Source organism: Diadema antillarum, unplaced genomic scaffold (genome assembly GCF_040938485.1).
Source record: "Diadema antillarum isolate AM-2024a unplaced genomic scaffold, OU_Dant_1.0 scf00000213, whole genome shotgun sequence".
Taxonomy (NCBI): domain Eukaryota; kingdom Metazoa; phylum Echinodermata; class Echinoidea; order Diadematoida; family Diadematidae; genus Diadema; species Diadema antillarum.
This window is the reverse complement of record NW_027271102.1, coordinates 147798-169898: the sequence shown is the minus strand read 5'-3', so window position 1 is coordinate 169898 and position 22101 is coordinate 147798. Positions and strand designations below refer to the sequence as shown.

The window sequence follows — 22101 nt, the reverse complement described above, 5'->3', positions numbered from 1 at the left end:
TGCGTTGACGGCACCATGGCATTAAAACATGTTGACCCCTCCTTCTCTGCGATGTGGAGTACGAACTCAATATTATGTAGTGCGACTCGAAGTGAAGCACGAACTCGGCTCGGAGTAGGTGCGGCACAGGGACTCGGGGTAGGAGTATGAACTCAGAATAAAACCCTTAAGAAATTGGAACAAATTCCACTAGCTGAAAATCGTACCCAAATTCCATATATATAATAACTCCATATTTTCAATCCATGCTTCATAAATCTCATATACATTTGCCATAAATTAACCTATGACAAAGTCAATTTACCGCTGGATAAGTTATCACTTACCCTGACACAAATCCCCATTTCAATTATCCGTTCCACGTCAGCATACATATATCATAATTGTCAAATATCTCTGTAAAATAACATTTACTGATAGACTTTCTTCAGATTCTATCACAACCATAGTTATTAAAAATCAAATTCACTTATTCTTCAATTTCTGCCACACATCTATCTCAACTTCCTCAGATTTTCTGACATTCAGATAATATTCTCAAAATGCAAAATAATGCTATCACTTGCTTAAGCGCTGACTGTAAAACTGATAGAAAAACTATTCAACTCACCACCATTGTGGGCTCACAACTCCTCCCAAAATTAACGGTACTCGAACTCGAGGGCCATAGCCTGTTGGCTCCTCAAAACACAAACTCGAGGGCCCTAGCCTGTTGGCTCCTCCGAACACAACTTGACTCTCTGCTGCCAAAATGAAGAGTGACTCTCTCCTACACTGTGGCAATGCAACCTGTAGCGTCGGGCGGGTCTTGGCATTCAAAGTATCCCTGACATTCGCCCTTGCCTGGAGGCGATTACGTAATACTACCTGTCTCCCTCTCTGAGTGGAGTCAATACATTTCCACTAAGCTACTTATTTTTTCCCTTTACAAGCACAATTATAGCAAACGCATTTTCTCTTGGCAACATCTTCCCGTCAAAAATATACATAAACAAATGAGAGAACTTTCTTTTTCAAATTTCTGATACTACATTATTTTTGATACTTATTTTCCAAATTTCAGAATATTGCTGTTGGAAAAAACTACTTGTGACAATGATCAAGAGATAAGATATTTTTCTATGATTTCTTTTAACCATAATTGAATAGGTATATAATGTGAAACATTGTTCAAAAAGCCCGGACCCGACAAAAGATTGTGATTCAGCGTGATTCCTGGTTGGCATTCTACATATAAGCAGGATGTGCGCAGTGTACTCAGTACATCCGAACGAAGAGTCGCTACAATGTTGCGCAATGTGATGTAGAATGTACACCTGTGTACCTTACGCTTCGTTTTTATTATCAAAGCTAGATCATTGATTTTGCAGTGTTGCTTTACATACTAGTCTATATAAAAATGTCTTGCATTGCCAATAAAAAGACTTGACCTGGGCTAATTCCTAACTTTTCCATGTATATAATACACACACACAGTCACAAACAAACACGCACAATTAGTTTAGGGATGCTCTAAAGTGCAGATTTTGGACATCCTTCCCCCGCTTGGTCACTTCGACGCCACCTCGCTGGTCATCACCTCCCCCAGTCATGAACATAAACCCACACCTTTGACTTTCAGTGGCGGATCCAGGGGAGGGGCGCACCGGGCGTCCCCCTCCCCTTTAATTTCCAAAGAGAAAAAATAATAATATAGCTTCAAACGGCAGTTTTCGGACAGTAAAATGTCAAACTTTTCAAGCTCGCTCGCTCCGCTCGCTCGCATTTAGTCGTAATGCCATTTTCCTGAAGTTGCTGCCAGTAATTGCCGGCACTTGCGCCTGGTGCGCCCCCCCCCCCTTAATTTCCCAGGCGAAAAAATATAGCTACAAACGGCAGTTTTGTGGACTGTAAAATGTCAAATTTTTCAAGCTCGCTCGCTTTTGATCTTTATTCCATTCTTCTGATGTTACTGCCAGTAATTGTCAGCAGTTGCGCCCGGTGCGCCCCCCCCCCCTTAATTTCAAAAGCGAAAAAATATAGCTATAAACGGCAGGTTTTTTTTACTGTAAAATTTCAAAATTTTCAAGCTCGCTCGCTCGCATTTAAATTCTCCTGATATTGCTGCCAGTAATTGTCAGCAGTTGCGCCCGGTGCGCCCCCTTAATTTCGAAAGCAAAAAAGCTATAGTTTCAAATGGCAGTTTTTGGACTGTAAGATGTCAAAATTTTCAAGCTCGCACGCTTTTGATCTTTATGCCATTCTTCTGATGTTACTGCCAGTAATTGTCAGCAGTTGGCCCCGGTGCGCCCCCCCCCCTTTAATTTCCAAAGCGAAAAAATATAGCTACAAACTGCAGTATTTTTTTACTGTAAAATGTCAAAATTTTCAAGCTCGCTCTCTTCGCTCGCTCGCATTGAATCGTAATGCAATTCACCTGATGTTGCTGCCAGTAATTGCCTGCAGTTGCGCCCGGTGCGCCCCCCCCCCTCCTTAATTTACAAAGCGAAAAAATATGGCTAAGAACAGCAGTTTTTGGACTGTAAAATGTAAAATTTTCAAGCTCGCTCTCTTCGCTCGCTCGCATTTAATCGTTATGCAGTTCACCTGATGTTGCTGCCAGTAATTGCCTGCAGTTGGGCCCGGTGCGCCCCCCACCCCCCTCCTTAATTTCCAAAGCGAAAAAATATGGCTAAGAACGGCAGTTTTTGGACGGTAAAATGTAAAATTTTCAAGCTCGCTCGTTCCGCTCGCTCGAATGTAATCATTATGCTCACCTGATATTGCTGCTGCCAGTATTTGCCAGCAGTTCCGCCCGATGCGCCCCCCTTAAATTCTAAAGCGAAGAAATATAGCTTAGTTTTTTTTTTTTAATGTAAAATGTCAAAATTTTCAAGCTCGCTCGCTCGCTCGCTCGCATTTAAATTGTTATGCAATTCTCCTGATGTTGCTGCCAGTAATTGCCGGCAGTTGCGCCCGGTGCGCCCCCCCCCCCCCCTCCTTTACTTCCAAAGCGAAAAAATATGGCTCCAAATGGCAGTTTTGGGACTGTAAAATGTCAAAATTTTCAAGCTCGCTCTCTTCGCTCGCTCGCATTTACTGTTATGCCATTCACCTGATGTTGCTGCCAGTAATTGCCAGCAGTTGCGCCCGGTGCGCCCCCCCCCCCCCCTTAATTTCCAAAGCAAAAAAAATATGGCTACTAAACGGCAATTTTGGGACTGTAAAATGTCCAAATTTTCAAGCTCGCTCGCTCGCTCGCATTTAATTGTTATGCAATTCTCCTGATGTTGCTGCCAGTAATTGCCAGCAGATGCGCCCAGTGCGCCCCCCTTAATTCACAAAGCAAAAAAATATGGCTACAAACGGCAGTTTCTGGACTGTAAAATGTCAAAATTTTCAAGCTCGCTCACTCCGCTCGCTCGCATGTAATTATTATGCCATTCACCTGATGTTGCTGCCAGTAATTGCCAGCAGATGCGCCCGGTGCGCCCCCCTTAATTCACAAAGCAAAAAAATATGGCTACAAACGGCAGTTTCTGGACTGTAAAATGTCAAAATTTTCAAGCTCGCTCGCTCCGCTCGCTCGCATGTAGTCGTTATGCCATTCTCCTGATATCGCTGCCAGTAATTTGTCGTTTCACACCGTCATTCCATAATCCATTTATAGGGGGTACAACCCCTTTCCGGCACTTCCACCCCCCCCCCCCTCCCCTTGCTCGCTCCCTCCCTCGCTACGCCGGTGCCCTTTCCCCGCTTGGTTTCCCTCAAAAAACAGTAAAAGTCTTGGGATTGAGAGCTTCCTATATTCCAAATGTCTGTCCAAAAAATCTCGTAAACATTTAGTGTCAAAACGCACCCCCCTTGAAAAAAAGCTGGTGACGCCCCTGATTCTTGTGCACCATTATCTATATAAGAAGACTTTGAAGGGCTTTGTGGGCCTCCAAAGAGCATGGCTTCCAGTTGTATATATTTTATCAGGCAATAATACAACCTGCCAAATTTGGAGATATTAGAACCTGTATTTCCAATAAGGAGATCAAAAGCTGAAAACTAGAACTCAATTTAGTCCCAAGGGAGCCATCCCTGGATCTGCCATAATAAAGAGGGAAAAAACCCACAATGTACACTCATTACTGAATTTACTCAGCATCTCTTGCTGTGTACATGGAGGGTTTTTACTGATTCTCTATTTGTGGGATCTGGGGTCCCCTGGAGGCCTCCGAGGGGGTATGGTGCACATCTGTATGAATAAACATTCCATCACTCTAGCATTTATACCAATCAAGCTTTGCAACAAACATGACCATACATTTTAAAGGGAATACATAGTTCTCATACGTCTGCAGAGCTGTCAATTCCCCCCCCCCCCCCACCAAAAATAAAAAATGTACACATACATGCATCAGAAATGTGTGAGTAATGCTGTAATAACATGATTTCAGTTCGCAAATGTGAAAATGGGAAATATCAAATGAAAAGTTTCAACAAAAGTACTACAGTCTCAGAGCATACCTGATCATGGTTGCTACGTAATATTTCTTATAAACGATTATCAATACAGTAGTCGACAAAAGTTGCATCCACTGACCTCCTGCACTAGTCTTGATCACATGCAGGTCTACCATGAACAAAAAATTAAACTTCAATCACCAAATGTACATAATCATATTACTAACTTTACTGCTCTATCACTTCTGGTTCTAGAGAAAAGTTTTAAAGATTCCTACATTTCAGGACTTCGGGGTCCCCTGGGGGCTTAGGGGGAGGGGGCATTGTTGTAGATATTAATACTGATGGGTTAATAGCATAGATATCACAATCCACATCACAGATATTGTAGATATTACAAAATCCATAGGTAACCCTGGGACCTTTCTGTATGCTTGCACGTGGCTATAATTCCTTCCCTTGTATGATTTCATACTGTCAACCTTGCTACGTCCAATCCACAGAGACTAAAGGGAGGAACCTTTATCGCAGAGTCAATTGATGGAGCAGGTTAATCTGTAGCCTTCTTCACAAAGAGAAAGAGCAGGAAAAATTTACATTTTACATTTACAAGTACACATTTATGAGTACACAGATACACCAGACGCAACAATACTCTTTCGATAGTTAACCCGTTCCTCCCACAATTCTGCAATACTCCAATACCCCCAAATAAAATTCTTTTTGCCCATCCACAGAGCCATCAAACAATGCAAGGTACGAATAGAGCGTGCACTGATGGCCTCACAAACTCTTTTGTTCTACACAAAAGAGGCACCAGAACGGGGTCAGCAAACATGAAAATCTACTGAGCTCAGTCTTGATAGTTATGTACATTTTCATACGATTTTTCTAGCAAAATAAGCGCACGCTATAATTGGAAAAAGGGCAATTAATACTGTCATACACAAATACACAAATAGAGATGAATTTAGGCCATGAATGCAGGTACTCTTGTCTACATTTTGGGAACCTGGTATACCAACTTCCCGTATATCAGTTGGCACCACAGGAACCTAGTATACCAGGTTCCCATAAGGAACGGGCTAAAGTACAAACCGACATAGTGTCACTCTTGCAAGAGAACTGAGGTCGCCATGGAAACGTCATTGTTTGATAGTTGCAGTGCCTGCATCACAGCTGCTCTGTTGAAACCCATGTCCACAAGTTGTTTGATCTGAAAGGGTATAAACATTGATAAGACTTTCTTTGAATAACTATTTGCCTCCTTTATGGAGCACATAGTGATATTCAAGTATAGAACATAACCCCTTTATGTATACTGTATATATATATAACAAGTGCATTTTCCATTAAAGATTTAATGTGGCTAATTGCTATTTTTACAAAACTTGTATTCAAGATTTATGGCTGAAAGGCAGCTAGAAGACCTACACCTTTGATAATGTCTCTGGCATGAGTGTCAGAAATTAATTCATTTTATATTACATCTGCATAGAGAGTTAAATGTACGTACCTTTTAACTTGTAAAATCTGTACAGCTTTATCCAAAGTATCCATAAAGTGTCATTTCTCGAAGAGCACCTGTAGAGCCCACTAATGTCAAAATCGACCACTAATGTCATAACCACTAATGTCATAACACATCGACAACAAATGTCATAACGATCACTAATGTCATAACATGTCGACGACAAATGTCATAATGACCACTAATGTCATGACACGTCGACGACAAATGTCAAAATTTCAATTTTTACTGCAAGTGTCATTACACGTCGACGACAAATGTCAAAATTGGATTAACCACAAATGTCCTAACACGTCGACCACAAATGTCAAAATTTCCAAATTTACTGCAAATGTCATAACGCGTCACAGGGGCGGATCCAGGAATTCCGTAAAGGGGAGGTGCCTTTACAAAATCAAAGGCTGGCGCGACCCCCCCCCCCCCCCATTTTCTTCTTTTTATTTCTGTTGTTTTAACGAAATATAGAGAGGGGCACCAAAGGGGGATGCGCCCCCTCTCGAACCGCGATTGCGTCCACCACAAATGTCATAACATGTCGACCACAAATGTCAAAATTTCCAAATTTACTGCAAATGTCATAACGTGTCACAGAGGCGGATCCAGGAATTCCGAAAAGGGGAGGCGCCTTTACAAAATCAAAGGCTGGCGCAACCCCATCCCCTTTTTTCATTTATTATTTTGTTTTTAAAAAATAGAGACAAGGACAAGTTAATGTCAAAACCCATTGCTTGCATTACAGGGGCGGATCCAGGAATTCCGTAAAAGGGAGGCACCGTTACAAAATTAAAGGCTGCCACACCCCCCCCCCCCCCATTTTTGATTTCTTTTTATTTCTGTTGTTTTCACCACACAAAAAAAAAATAGAAGGGGCACCAGAGAGAGATGCGCCCCCCTTTGATCCATGATTGCGTCAACCACAAATGTCAAAACTCATTGCTTGCATAACAGGGGTGGATCCAGGAATTCCATGGAGGGGAGGCGCCTTTACAAAATTAAAGCTACCGTACCCCCATTTTTTCCCATTTTATTTCTGTTGTTTAAACAAAACCAAAAAAAAAATAAGAGAGGGGGCTACAGAGGGGGATGCGCCCCCTTCTTGATCCGTAATTACGTCAACCACAAATGTCAAAACTCATTGTTTGCATTACAGGGGCGGATCCAGGAATTCCGTAAAGTGGAGGCGCCTTTACAAAGTTAAAGGCTGCCGCACCCCCCCCCCCCCCCCATTTTTTCTTTTTATTTCTGAAAGGGGGGCACCAGAGAGGGATGCGCCCCCTCTCAATCCATGATTGCATCAACCACAACGTCAAAACTCATTGCTTGTATTACAGGGGGATCCAGGAATTTAGTAAAGGGTGGGGGGGAGAACCTTTACAAAATTAAAGCCTGGCGCATCCCCCTTTTTTCTTTTTATATCTTTTGTTTTAACAAAAAATAGAGAGGGGGGCACCAGAGGGGAGTGCGCCCCCTATGGATTGAGAGAGGACGCATCCCCCTCTGGTGCCCCCCCCCCCTCTCTTTTTTGTTTGTTAAAACAGCATAAATAAAAAGATAAAAAATTGGGGGTGGGTGCGGCAGCTTTAATTTTGTAAAGACTCCTCCCCTTTACGGAATTCCTGAATCCACCCCTGTAAAGCAAGCAACGAGTTTTGACATTTGTGGTTGACGTAATTTCGGATCGAGAGGGGGGCGCATACCCTCTGGTGCCCCCTCTCTTATTTTGTTTTTTGTTTAAACAACAGAAATAAAATGAAAAAAAAAATGGGGGTGCGGTAGCTTTAATTTTGTAAAGGCCCCTCCCCTTCACGGAACTCCTGGATCCGCCCCTGTAATGTAAGTAATGAGTTTTGACATTTGTGGTAGACGCAATCATGGATCGAGAGGGGGGAAGCATCCCCCTCTGGTGCCCCCTCTCTATATTTTGTTAAAACAACAGAAATAAAAAGAAGAAAATGGGGAGGGGGTCGCGCCAGCCTTTTATTTTGTAAAGGCGCTTCCCCTTTACGGAATTCCTGGATCCGCCCCTGTGACGTGTTATGACATTTGCGGTAAATTTGGAAATTTTGACATTTGTGGTCGACGTCTTATAAGATTTGTGGTTAATCCAATTTTGACATTTGTCGTAGACGTGTTATGACATTTGCAGTAAAAATTGAAATTTTGACATTTGTCGTCGACGTGTTATGACATTTGTCGTCAAAGTGTTATGACATTAGTGGGTCATTATGACTTTTGTTGTCAACGTGTTATGACATTAGTGGTCGTTATGACATTTGTCGTCGATGTGTTATGACATTAGTGGTTATTATGACCTTTGTCATTGTGTTATGACATTAGTGCTTGCTTTGACATTAGTGGGCTCTACAGTACCTTTAGTCCCTTCCTGATTTATTCCAAAGAAACATGAGGCATTTTTCTCCATGATATATTCTTAAAACTGCTGTATAGGTAACAGTATGTAATACTTTAAAGGGTGTGTACAGTTCTGGTCGAGGTGAGGATTTAGCTTTTCACATTTTGCGAGATATTCAGAAATCACTCTATGAGATGTCAAAGAGCATGCAATGCTAAGGGGTATCAAAAGTTTATTTGATGAAAATCGGTTCTGAAATGGCCGAGATATCCAAAAACAAAGTGAAACAAAGAGATCCTCATAAAGTTGTGGCATGTAGTCTTTTATTATTATCACTTTTTTGGATATCTCAGCCATTTGAAAACTAATTTTCATCAAATAAACATTGAATCCTTCTTAAAATTACATGCTCTTTCATATTTCATAAGAGGTTCTCATTATCTCACTTACACGTAGGAATGTAAAAAACATGAATCCCCACCTCAACCAGTACTGAACAGCCCCTATAAGCAAGAGGGTATTTTGGTCACGCTCTACAGGGCCCCTCTTGGTACATCATTGTTTGTATCATTTGTATTATCGTTGGTGTATCATTGTTAGAATATATCTGCCCCACAGAACAATACTTCTCTGTTTCATCAGTACACTCCCACAAGATCACTCTGTTCTTGTAATACTGGCCTCCTCATAGTTCCCAAAACAAAAAACATGTTGGGTGACAGGTCTTTTGTTCACGCAGGATCCTCTCTCTGGAACAAGCTTCTTTTACACAATGACACTATCTCCTTAGTGGATTCTTCTAAGACAGCATTGAGAACACACCTATTACATTTAGTATGATTAGTCAAATTTCTGTATTTTTTCTTTCTTTCCCCTATTTCTTTCTCTCTTTTATGCAGTGTGAGAGATTTTATGCTGCGTGAGAAATATTTCAAGCCCCTTGAGGACTGAGACAGAGTGGTAAAGGGCATATTAATACCCATTATTTTATTATTATCATCACCACCCTATTGTACAAACTATGATGCATTCTCCCAACTGATGTTTCTTGCTAATTTTGATCAAAATCATGATACTAGTTTTCAATTAGAAGATAAAAGAGACCCAGTAGGTCTGGTGCTACATTTACCTTCTACACATTTTCTTAGACTATTTCCCAAGAAGAACATATCAAACTTGGGGGACTTAATGGGTCCTCCAGGGAGAATTGAGTCCATTTGTATATATTCTATCACAGTGGCAGACGTAACTGTCAAGTTTGTAGAAAAATCTAAAAATGTGTTTTCTAAAATAGGATTAATTTGTGAAAACTAGCCCTGACTGTGCTTCTGGCCACAACAAGACCACCCCTGGATTCTGGCATAAACAAATTTTGGAACATGTTAAAAAAAAAAATAAAAAAAAAAAAGTTCCAGCATATCTCTGTGAATCTCTACAAATAAGATAATGAATACGAAAAACATCAAACATGGTAAAAAACTATTCTAGTATTAGCAAAGGATGTGAATGTATCTTAAACTCTTCAAATTTGTTGGCCATTAGTTGGCACAATAAGCTCTAGTGTGATGGTGCCTCCATTCGCTAGAAAGGATGATGACATAAAAGGCTCATGTAGCAATGTAATTTCATTACAATGCCATTAACATAACAAAGCTCATGTCATGTAGAATTTATGCATTCTTTCTTCTTTTGTTCTGCTTCCTTGAGCACCCAATCATGCATTCTTATGTGAAGCTGCTCTGAAATCATCCTTGTTTCATTGTGATTTGTGATGAATTCTGAAAGCATTCTTATTCCTCATCCCAGTCGCTATAAATTCTGAAAGTCCATACCCATTATAACCAATTTATTTATGTTCAAATGCAAAAGTCTGAAAATCATTCGGAGGTCTCATTTGGATGAGACTTTGAGATCCATTGATTGAAATACAGTGTATGTAGAAACAATTCAGCTACAGTAATTATCAATGCATGCATTATGAGTGTACTCCTGCATTAGTTTATTTATACACACCTCTCTACAAGAGCACATACAGATGTCAGTGGCAGATACAGAGGGGGGCGCACCGAGCGCGTGCCCCCTCTTTATTTTTTGTTAAAACAAGAAATAAAAAGAAAACAAATGGGGGGGGGGCATGTGCACCCCCCTTTAATTTTGTTAAGGCGCCTCCCCTTTACAGAATTCCTGGATCCACTCCTGGATGTCAGTGTCAACTCTATAATAAGCTGCACAAACTTATCTCTAATTTTCGCAAGATTATATACAACTGCACGCCGAAATCACATGCGAGTTTGCACTATGATTACATCATTGTAGTACTTCATGAAAGGTTTCTTAGGTAAATTGGCATGTGCTGGTTGTCTTACTAAAGTTGGAGTTGGGCTAGCGTGACATGCTCAATTTTTGTGGATCAGTCAATGGCTCCTTTTTTGTAACATTTTGTTGTAAAAACTATGACAAACTTATCTTGGGTTTCAACATCTTTTCTTTCCCTCTTTTCCATCAGGGGGGTCTTCAATAATAAACATTTAATCATAAGGCAATTGTAAAGTGACAGTACAGACACATTCAAATAAATGGACACAACACTAATTTTGATATGCATAAGATCCAGGTCTACTGTTCCCACACTCCATAAACCACACCTTATGAAACAAATGTCAAATATTAATTGTCACTGCAATCAGTTAACTGCCAGAGCTGCAAAGAGAGGAGAATATCTGCATAACTTACCTGTACAAAAAGATTTCACACAGAATTAGAATACAGTGTATTTGCATATAGACTATAAAGCATGCCTCACCCTGTCTTCTGGCACACTGGTCTGTGCCTCACCAACATTGTCGTTGCTAGTACTGGGTGTATCAGAGGAATCCTGGGGAGGAGGTTGAGGGGATGTGGATGATACCTCAGGTAAATAGGTTGACATTGAGTTGGTTCCTGGTGAAGAGGTTGTCTCTGCAAAAAAAAAAAAAAAAAAAAAAAAAAAGCAGCAAGTAAGCAAGCTATGAATTCCACATACTTTTACAACATACTTGCAAATGTCACCTGCACATCTTCAGGCAAACTTATACTACATCATCTACAATATTATTACAATTGTACAGTCGATAAAAAAAAATATATATATATAAATAAATAAATAAATAAAATAAAAATCAGTAGCGCAGGATTTCTGTGTTGGAAAGTGTTAAGTTCCAGGGTATGTCTACCAATAGTATTTACAAAACATCAAAGAGAAGCAAAGAAAAAAGATGGTGAGACGATGACACCCACCTTAACAATCAGAAGGGGGTTAGAAGATAAGCTTTCTTTCTCATTTAACCCTTTCTGAGCCAGGGACTTTTTGGACAGTGTGTATATTGTGATGAGGTTTTCTGTGCCAATCACTGCTCACAGCACACAGAGGGTTAGTCAGGGCTCTCGTTTAAGCAGTATCTGATATTGACCTGTCCCAAGCAACCTACACATAACTCGGTGTGTAGGCATGTCACCATAAACCATGTGAAAACATCACTCAACTTGATGCAACAGGTACACATACGTGTAATGCTCTACAACACCAACAGATCTATAGACAAAATGGCAAAGAAAAAAGAAATGAAGCGGCAGTCTCATAGTTTGGGTAAATGCATTAATTCAACAAAACTTTTTTTTCTTCCATTTGTTATCCAAAGTACCCCTAAAATTCTTCAGATTCAAATACATATAGTGTATCACATCAAGTAACTGACAATGACTCTGCCAATGCCGAGAAATGTAGGCAACATTTTTCATCCAACCATTTCAAGTGAACAACACATTGTACACTATGATACTTGAAGTGACAAGAACACTTTTTTTTCTTATTCTGTTCATAATCATTCCTCTTCCTCTGCCTGTCTCACACATCCATACTTCCCAATACAGACAAACACATACACACACATATCATACTTGATGATTCATATCACTTCCCCAACTGATCCTTTGATAGTACACTGTAGCCTGGATATGCCAGCTTCAAAAGCCCTCTCCCTCAACATTTTTCGTGATAATTTTTTAAAGTGGATATTTTTTTGCTAAAACTTCATGGCTTTTTTGTTCACATCTTGCGCACATTTTGAGACCCTATTTGCAAAATTCAGGGGTAGGCTTGCCAAGATAAAGCACATCTTCCTGACTAATGTCACTGAAAATGGCCGTTTCTGGACGTTTGCGTGTATAATGTATGGCTTTTGTAAGAAGTGTAAGATGAATGTTTTTCCCTGGTTTTTCTCAGAAAGCATCCTTTTTGGTTATCATCAAGGTAAAGGTAAAGAGAAACAGTGAAAAACAAAAATAAAAAACAAAGAAATACATAACAAATCAAAAACAAAAAATACACAATTAAAAAAACAATTAAATATTTACGAAATTCATCTTGATACCACTAATTTTGATTTGTTAACGATACTACAAAAAAAGTATTAAGACAAAAAAATCGCTCATTTGAAGCTTTATCTAGGGATTAAGAGCTTAAAAATCTGACACTAAAAAAATCATGCATTAATTAGCATAATCGAGAAAATGATAATGTTTTTGGTAAAATTTATGATTCATTCCTGGAGATTACGTGATGGGCAATGTTCACGCTGATTTTCACCACAACTATGTGATCGACAGCCGAGATCTTGGAGGTACACAGAAAAAAAAAATGGAAATTTCAAGATTTTGTGAATAAATCACACTGTATCCAAAGTTCAGGATCAAACACCGTTGAAATAACCTTCACGAAAAACAAATTTAACCCATTCCTTTGAACAGAAAACTGGTATACCAGGTTCCCGTGGCATCAACTGATCTATGGGAACCTGGTAGACAATATACCAGGTTCCAAAATGTACACAAGAGAGCCTACATTTATGGTTTTAATTCATGTTTATTTGCATTTTTCTGCCCAGAAAAAATGGCTCTGATAAAAAGATTTGAGTTTCTTCCATCAATATCTGTTTTCTTTCTGTACCAAAAATGCATGTATTGCAGTATTATTTGCCATTCCGTTTTTCTAAAGTAGTGTGCACTTGCTTCACAATAAGACTCCGGCATCCAGCCCAGTATTTCTCTGGTAGGCTGTTGTGGAAACAAAATTTCTAAAATTCTCTGCAAATTCTATTCAGAATGAAAAAGAAAAAAAAAATCTGTTGAAGGTTGGTCATACAATGTAAATGAGACCAATCATATCAAAAGCAGCCACAAGTCAAATTCTTCGAATTTTCTGTTAAAAAGATAGTTAGAACAGTTTCTAGGCTTTAATTTGATGCATAATCCATTAAAAGAAGTGCTTTACATCCAGAGATATTTCAAATCAAATGTGGTGAACCTGGGAATTTTGTGACAACAAAATACAGAGAAATTTGCAGAACTTATGAAATAGCCATGCAAAGCCCTTGCTCAAGCTGTGCAGCAGAAATTGACAAGTGAAAAAGATGAATACTTTCACACTTCTCTCTTCTGCTAGACACATTGAAATTTGAGCTAGTGGTAGATAAAATCCTACTGTTTCCAATCCGCAAAAAATCAAAATTTTGATTTTTTTATCGGTACCTCAACTAAAACCTGATTTTTTTTTTCTCGGTTGTGGTGCCGGCAACTTGTGGCTGCTTTAGATGTGACGGGTCACATATGTAAGATTTAAGGCACTAACCTCCATCTTGAGTTCTGGTAGGCACACCATCCAACACTCTGGGCACTGCACCTTCTGCCATTGGTCTCATCCTTGGGAAAGTCTAAAAGCAGAACACAAGCAAAGGAGGGATGTCAATGACATAAAGGATTATCACTTTGGGTATTAAATCTTTAATGATGCATTGTTTGCCCAGTTCCATTTGGAAAGCATGTTTTGTTTGCCAATCAACACACACATTCAGTTCTTAAACTACATGTAACTGTCCTGAAATAACCTTGTTTGCTTTGAAGTCACCTTGATGAACAAAAAGTTGTAGGGATGTGGCAACAAATTGATATTTGAATTCACATCAATGTCAAAATTTAAACTGCATACCAATAATGCATGGGGAATGCATGCATTTCACACAATAAGAAATAACACAACACTGAAACATAAACAAAAAAAAAAAGGTTTTGGTGCAGTTGAGGTGTATCATCCCGATCTGGGTATGTAATAATTTGTTTCCTAGTCAAGAATAACAAAGCTTGTTATAAATCATTGTTATCACTGTTGATGGTATTGATACAGACTGAAGAAAAACTAGAAATGTTGCTGTGGCAACTGGTATGCTCTGCCATAATGCATGGTTCTCCTAATAGTACAATGTCTTGGCAATGTGTGATGATAGTTTCGCATATAGGCAAAATTTTAAAATGACAGACTCGTCACAAATGTGTTGAATGTTCACTTTCCTTGAACTAGGTATAATTGGATGAATGGCTATATTGTTTAAAGGGAATAACACTGTTGTTACTCCATCTCTTGAACCTCCCTGGTATAACTAATTTACAGTTGTTCAAATGTACAAGTATGAAAATCATCTGGAGGTCTCCTTTAACCCTAACCAGGCCGGGCTTTTTTGCCTGTTCTGTTGCTGGGGGAGGGTTGATTAAACCCCCCCCCCCCCCCCCCCCCCCCCCGAGATCTTGGCCGTCGATCGCACAGTAGCCCTGGTACCTCTCGCGTAATCTACCATACTATAAAAGAAAAAATGGAATTTTTCATTTTTTATATTTTACATTAATCAATATGTGTGAAATCATAAATTTTGCTCTAATTCAGAAAATAAAGCTAATGGCATCCTAATTTTTGGTGACATTATGCCTTGTAGCATTCCAAACAATTAACTTGAAAAAAAATCTGGTATAAAAATTAATGTCTTATGTATTCTATTGTTTATGAATTTCCTATGCATTTCTATGTTTTTTAACATTTTGTTTTCTTTGTGTTTTCTACAAAATTTATTACAGAGCCTATTCTAAGCATAATTATGCTAAAATTAGTTGATTTCAGCCATGGAAAGTGAAAATAATCATATCTTTTTGAATAAGGTAAAAAAAACTCTATTTGCATTATACTTTGTACACAAAATCACGTTTTTGAGCCATTTTGTGTCTGACAAGCACGTACAAAAGGTCGTGCAGCATCGTAATGGTATGTCCGATTTTCGCAAAAATGGTGTCATAAGATGTGCTAGACTTGAAAGTAAAAAGTCAGCGAGTGGCGTGGTCAAAAAAATTTGCGCAGCAGAATGGTAGCGGAAAATGTCGATGGGGGATTGATTCAACCCCCCCAGCCCTTTTAAAGTGAACACTCAACACATTTGTGACACATATGTCTTTTCAATTTCTTGCCAATTATGTGAAACTGTCATCACACATTGTCAAGACATACTAAAGACCTACTGGGAGAACCATTAATTACCAGTCACTGTAGTGTCATTTTCAGTTTTGTTATGTTTTCATTTTGTTTGTATTGTTTTTTGTTTTGTGTTTTTTCATTTCAGGGTTATGCACAGATTCTATCACCTGTCTAACAGGTCGCCTGAAAGCATTTTGCCGCTGCAAGTGCCTATAGCGTTGTGCCTGGGCAAGGAGCATCCGCTGCTCAAGGTATTCCACACGCTGCTGCCTCTGGATCTCCAGCGTGGCACCCATAGGCACAGTACCCTCGCTAGGTGGTCGGGAAGAAAGCAGCCATCCCAGGGTCCTTCGACACACCGATGACATAAAGCTGGGGAAGCGTGCCCATGACTGGACGAAGAGAAAGTTTGCACGACAGAGGGTACCAGCCAAAATTCCATAGGCGACAGCCATTGGGCTTGTGTGTGTCAGAGTTGTCAACTTAAGAAAATAAAAATAAAAATTGAACACTTGTTTTTATAAACTGAATACAAATCAAATTGATGTCAATGTACTTTCATTTCTGGAATCCACATTACTACTTGGATATTCTACATACTTGTATCATACAATTGTAGTAAGAATCAAAAGTCAACAGCAAAGAAATGTGCTCTTAAACTACTGAAACTAGAAATGTTGCTATGGCGACAGGGCATACCTCCTCCATGATGCATGCTTCTCTTACTTTGTCTATGGTACATCTTGACAATGTGTGATGACAGTTTCACAGATACAAATTAAAATGACATGTTTGACACAAAAATGTTGACTGTTCACTGTCCTTGAACTAGGTTTAATTGGATCAATGGCTATATTGTCTGTTATTTAAAGAGATTAGGTATTTGGGGATTTGAGGATTTTTAATGGACCTTTACCCTTTTCATAAGCTTAAAAAGAATTGCGTAATTTCAAAGGCATAGAGAAAGAGTGTAATTTCAATATAAAATAGTAAAATTTAAGCATTTTAACCTGACTTTTGACCTCATGACCCTAAAATTCCCAAGAGAATCACTGTCAGGCAGTACATGCATAAATATGTACATGTAGTTCAATTTCATAATGATGATACCTTGAGCCACTTCCGAGATATGGACGAAAAAGGATCTTTGACTTTTGACCTTTGACCTTTTGGCCAAAAAAAAGAACCTTTCACAGAGAATCTCTATTGGGTAATACATGTATACACTAAAATTCAAGAAAATTCCTTCACGCATTGCATAGATATGGGGGAAATAGTGAAAGTTTGAGTGAACCTTGTCCTCTGACCCTTGACCTTTGACTCCATAATTCCCAGGATAATTACTGTCAGTCAGTACATGCATATGTCCTAAGTTCCATGAATATACATTGAACAATTTCCGAGATATGGACAAAAACAGTGAAATTTTAACACTTGACCTTCGACCTTTGACCTTTGACCTCATGGCCTAAAATTTTCTCAAGAGAATCTTTATTAGGTTACAAGTAAACACTAAGTTTAAAGAAAATATCTTCCGGCACTATATAAACATGGGGGAAATAGTGAAATTTTGAGCATTTGACCTTGAGCATGTGCACTCAAGGTTGATAGGCACAACTTTGTCCACTCATACATGCCAAGTTTCATTAGGATACCTTAATTGTTTTTGTGTTTTGTTTTTTTTTTTTGCTTTTTGCTATCCACAAAATTGATTACGGAGGGAAGGATGGATGGAAGGACAGATGGACAACCCGAAAACATAATGCCTCCAGCTCCACTTCGTGGCAGAGGCTTAAAAATGAGATAGAGAGAGAGAGAGAGATAAAACAAGAAATAATGATTATTTGGATGACTCACATGACAATGACTTACAGTTGTAAAAGACTTAAAAGATAGAAGTAACTTACTAAAAAGAAGGAGAAGAAGAAGGGTTAAATAATGTCATAACCATCATATCTGGTCACAATGTCATGGAAACAAAAGGTGACTTCAACTGGGCTAGCCAGAAAGCCTTCTATTCCATGTTATCAGATGGTATTGTGATGCTGGGAGTACTCACATAGATGCCCAGGACATACGAGAACCACTTCCCAGCCACTGCCTCTGCCACCAAGTTGTTCTGTGTTGCAATATTAGGAATATCCATGAAGTATGGTACAAAGAGGGCAAACACCAGACTTTGCCTGTAAGAAAAAAAGAAAGACAAAATGTACAAGGTCTGCCTTGCGATGCTTGCAGATATACAATGATCTGTTATAGTACGCTTGTTAAAGATGGTTAACACTGCATTTTTTTTAGTACAAATGTCCCACTTGGCACAGATGTTCCCTGGAGCAATTTCAAAATTTCATCCAGAGAGATACTCCAGTATCTATACAAATAAGCCTTAATTTGAATCATTTATGCAAAGTAATTTATAAAAATATCTAAAAACACTTACACATGCATTCTAAAGAAATGACTTATAGAATATGTAGAAGCAATTCCTAAAACATTCAACGTTATATCTATGCAAATAAAATGAAAATATGCATAATTATCCAGGTTAGTGTGTAAAATTTTGCATTTTTGAAAGAATTTCTATTATTCTATTTTTAAAGCACTGCATTTTGTAGTTCCTTCTTGGGGTGCATGTTCCTTCGGTCAAAAGAAAAAGATCCATACAAAGAAACAAACTTTCTCAATGCAAATAACATGTAATTTGCATGTTATACATAATGATACCTATACAAAGATAATCAGGAAAAAAAGAGATAAATGTCTTAATCACTTTAAATTTAATATCCAAAAAAGCCAAAAATGTAATATTTAGACGATTCCAGTAATAACACAACATTCTAGCAACAACACTATTCAGATGTTTAAAATTGTCCTATAGTATTTTCATCAATTAGATATTCTATGCACAAATCATGTAAGTAAGTGTACAAGAAGTGAAATTTCAAAACATATTTTCCTTTAAAATCATCTTAATATCAATTTTTCCTCATAATTGCACAAATGCTTTGAAGGTTGAGAAATATAGCAATTGACGATGACACTCTTGATCAATGCATATAAGTTTGTTGTATGCCATTAAATAAAGTAAATGAGGCCCTAATATTAAGCTCAGCTTCCTAGCGATCCTCCTGGCACTTTGATTTTTGTTTTTCCTGTTATCATACAGTTGTATCTCTGTTCTCTGTCACAATGATTTCATTGATTATTTGTACCATGCAGAAACAATATTTGTGACCCACTACAACAAAAGGATCCTAAAGTCGCTGACGGCTAAGCCGAGAAAATCAAGTTTGAAGTCACATCATAAAAATTGGTCAAAACAATTGGATTTTTATTTTCGGCATAATTTTGTAGTCAAATGTTTTGTCTATCATCTGCCGAAATTTCGAAGCTAAATGATCAAAGGAAAGGCAGGAAATCAGCATTTTTCTGGGCCATGATTTTCCGACTTTCCGCGTAACAGAAATGTGTCCGAAGATTTGGATTTAGCGCCGCAGCTAGACTCCGCCCCTAGCAACGAGGGAGTGATCTTATTGGTCAGTGCGTGGCATCCTGATTACTTATTGGTCGTGCCTAGACTGCTGGCGCTGAGCTTGAATGAACATCGGGGAGGTCACTAGGAGCATGCCTTCTATTGTCAAGCGGTGAAAACTGTCTCGCCTCCCTTTAATCATGATAGCGTCAGAAAGAAAACTTTGAAGGCATTTTTCTCGAAATTCTGATTTCCTCAACCCCTTGACATGTGGTAATAAAATCATGGATATCTCCGCAACAAAGTACTCTTATGAGTTGTGCTATATATGAAATTAAAGGAGAAGAGTAAGGGAATAATGTCATGCCATTTTCAGAAAATTGTCCTCCCCCGATTTTCAGATCCTTTTGTTGTAGCGGGTCACATCTTTTAATGAAATGAAAACATGTGTATAACAGTGCACTGGAATCAGCTTTAATCTATGCAGTTGAGAAAAATTGTTTACAGAGTGAACTTTCTTGCTTGCAAACGATACAAAATTGAGGTCATGATCTAACAATCATTACAAATAAACAAGCCTTAGGGGAAAGTGAAAGCATTTTGGAAAGCCCTTAAATCTGGGCTATTTGAGACCAGGTTTTTATGGGGAGTGTCAATTATACCCCCCCCCCCCCTTTCCCTTCAGATCTCAGCCCCTGATTTTGCTTGAACATACAGCCAGATGTTAACTACAAGAAAATATGAATAAAGATAATGATTTTCAGTTTTTAGTTAATCATTTATGCAAATTTATGCAAGAAATCATATTTTACACCTGTCACTCCATTAAAAAGGCTGAAGGATTATCATTTTTTGTGTCAGAATTTCTCAAGACACATCAAACAATTTTCTTGCAAAAAAAGCACAATCAAAATCTTTGCGCGTTGCAAAATCATCGCGTGCAATCTCAAGGGAGAGGGGTCAATTTCTTGAAGTGCTTGAACTGTGACAAAAATGTCAAAATTTACGTTTTCCTTTATTTGAACAATATATCACTATGCAAATTAGGTAGTAATGATTATTTTCTCCTGGTGTTTCTTACAATGTTTCATCAGAGTTGCATATTTGTCTGAGATGAAATATTTAACCCTATTTTAACTGGGCTATTTGAGACCAAGTTTTTACTGGGGGTGGTTCAATTTGACCCCCCCTTCAGATCTCGGCCACCGTTCGCACGATCGCCGCAAAATTTTGCCTGGACATAGAGCCGGATGTCAACTACAAGATTACATGGTCATACAATAGAAAAATGTTGATTTTATATTTTTTAATGAATCAATTATGCAAATTTATGCATGAAATCATAATTTCATCTATAATTCCATCAAAAAGAATGAAGGATTGCTAAATTTATGTGTCAGAGTTCCTCAAGACACATCAAATATTTTATTGTAAAAAAATAACGCAATCAAAATCAGTTTCTTTTGTTTTTTATTGTTTTGTTAATTTCTTATGTATTTTACTGTTTTTTCGACCTATTGTTTTCTTTTGGGTTTTTTTGCCAAAATTTGTTGCAGGCACTTTTCAAGCTTATCTAGATTAGAATTGATTAATTTCAATGTTCAAAAGTTGAAATAATCTAATTTACATCAATTAAACAAAAAAAACACAATTTGCATTGGATTTGCACACGAAATCATGAATTTGAGCTGTTTTCGGGTTGACATGCATATAGTATATGTAAAACATTGCGTAACTTCAGAACGGTGTGCCCAGACGTTGCAAATTTGGTCTCAAAATATGTGGGAGACTTCAATGAAAAAAGTCATGAAACGATGCGGCAAAATATTTGCGCGTTGCGGAATCGTGGCACGAAATATCGAGGGGGGGTCAATTTGACCCCTCCCCCTAGTTAAAATAGGGTTAAGGGTTTTTCTCATTTTACAAATTAATTACATATGTGGTATGCAAATAAGCAATTATTTGCATAGGTACAGATTGTTTCTTTGGATTAAAAAAAAAAGAAATCCATTTGCCCTAAGGATCATGTGTGCCACACAGGACATTTGTACTACAAAATGCAGCCTACTATTAGGTAAAGAGGCAAACTGTGCAAGTCTGCTTTAAATATAAATGATTACATAATGAGGACTCTCCTAATGATTTCATACACCTGGTTCAACACAACATATCCTATCACTAACTTTCAAAAGGAAAAGAGAGAAGTAGAAGATTCTACAAGTCCTTTCCAATATACTGTAATACAATTTGTACAGAAGCTACCTTGTACAGCAATTGATTGCATCATAGCAGTTGCTTTCATCTTTCTTGGCAATGTACATATTAAACATGAATACTTTTAATTAAAATATATCTGTATCAGGGGCAGATCCAGGAATTCCATAAGGGGAAGCGCTTTTAAAAAATTAAAGGGGGCACATGCACTCCCTCCCCATTTTGTTTCTTTTTATTCTTTTTGTTTTAACCAAAAATAAAGAGGGGGCGAGTGTCTGGTGCACCCTCAAATTGTCAAACTAAAAAAGATCAAAGAATTTTCTTCTTTCTTTCATTCCTTTTTTTTTTTGGGGGGGGGGGGGGGGGGGGGGGGTAGGGGAGTGTCCCTGGTCACGAACTCACGGTCCAGAGAGAGTACGGGGAAGCCAAGTGTACTCCATGTGATGGCTCACAAAGACTGCAGCTACTTCTATTCCGATGCACAGCAGCAAGTTTGCCAAGATGAAAGACTAGTATAAATCAAGCAAAGTTGTGATAGAGCATTACCTGATGTGAGTGGAAAGAGAGAGTGGTAAGCCAAAGAAGCATGGATCCAAATTTGGTACTAACTTTGAAGTGACTGGTGAAGAGGTAAGAAGGACAGGAAAATATTTTAAAAAACAAACAAACAAAAAACAGTGAATATCAGAGGTTGGAAGCCCTAATCTGCAAATATCCCAGCTTTAAAGGGACTGTACAGTACTGGTTGAGGTGAGGATTCAGCTTGTAAC

General features: G+C 38.5%; 1 protein-coding gene across 2 annotated transcripts in view; it reads right to left on the bottom strand.

Annotated features, from left to right (window-relative positions):
• Positions 1-4182: 4182 nt before the first annotated feature.
• LOC139724416 (ubiquitin-associated domain-containing protein 2-like) overlaps positions 4183-22101 on the bottom strand; it is a 31605-nt gene continuing 13686 nt past the window's right edge. Inside the window, exons 4-9 of one of the 2 annotated variants that reach the window (XM_071635560.1) lie at positions 21734-21840; positions 17705-17828; positions 15813-16127; positions 13981-14062; positions 11119-11273; positions 4183-5647 (exon numbers count right to left, since the gene is read on the bottom strand). In XM_071635560.1, coding sequence (XP_071491661.1) covers positions 5540-5647; positions 11119-11273; positions 13981-14062; positions 15813-16127; positions 17705-17828; positions 21734-21840 — 891 coding nt within the window. In that variant the 3' untranslated portion in view covers positions 4183-5539. The remainder of the gene's footprint in view (positions 5648-11118; positions 11274-13980; positions 14063-15812; positions 16128-17704; positions 17829-21733; positions 21841-22101) is intronic. The other variant, XM_071635561.1, reaches the window with a different exon arrangement.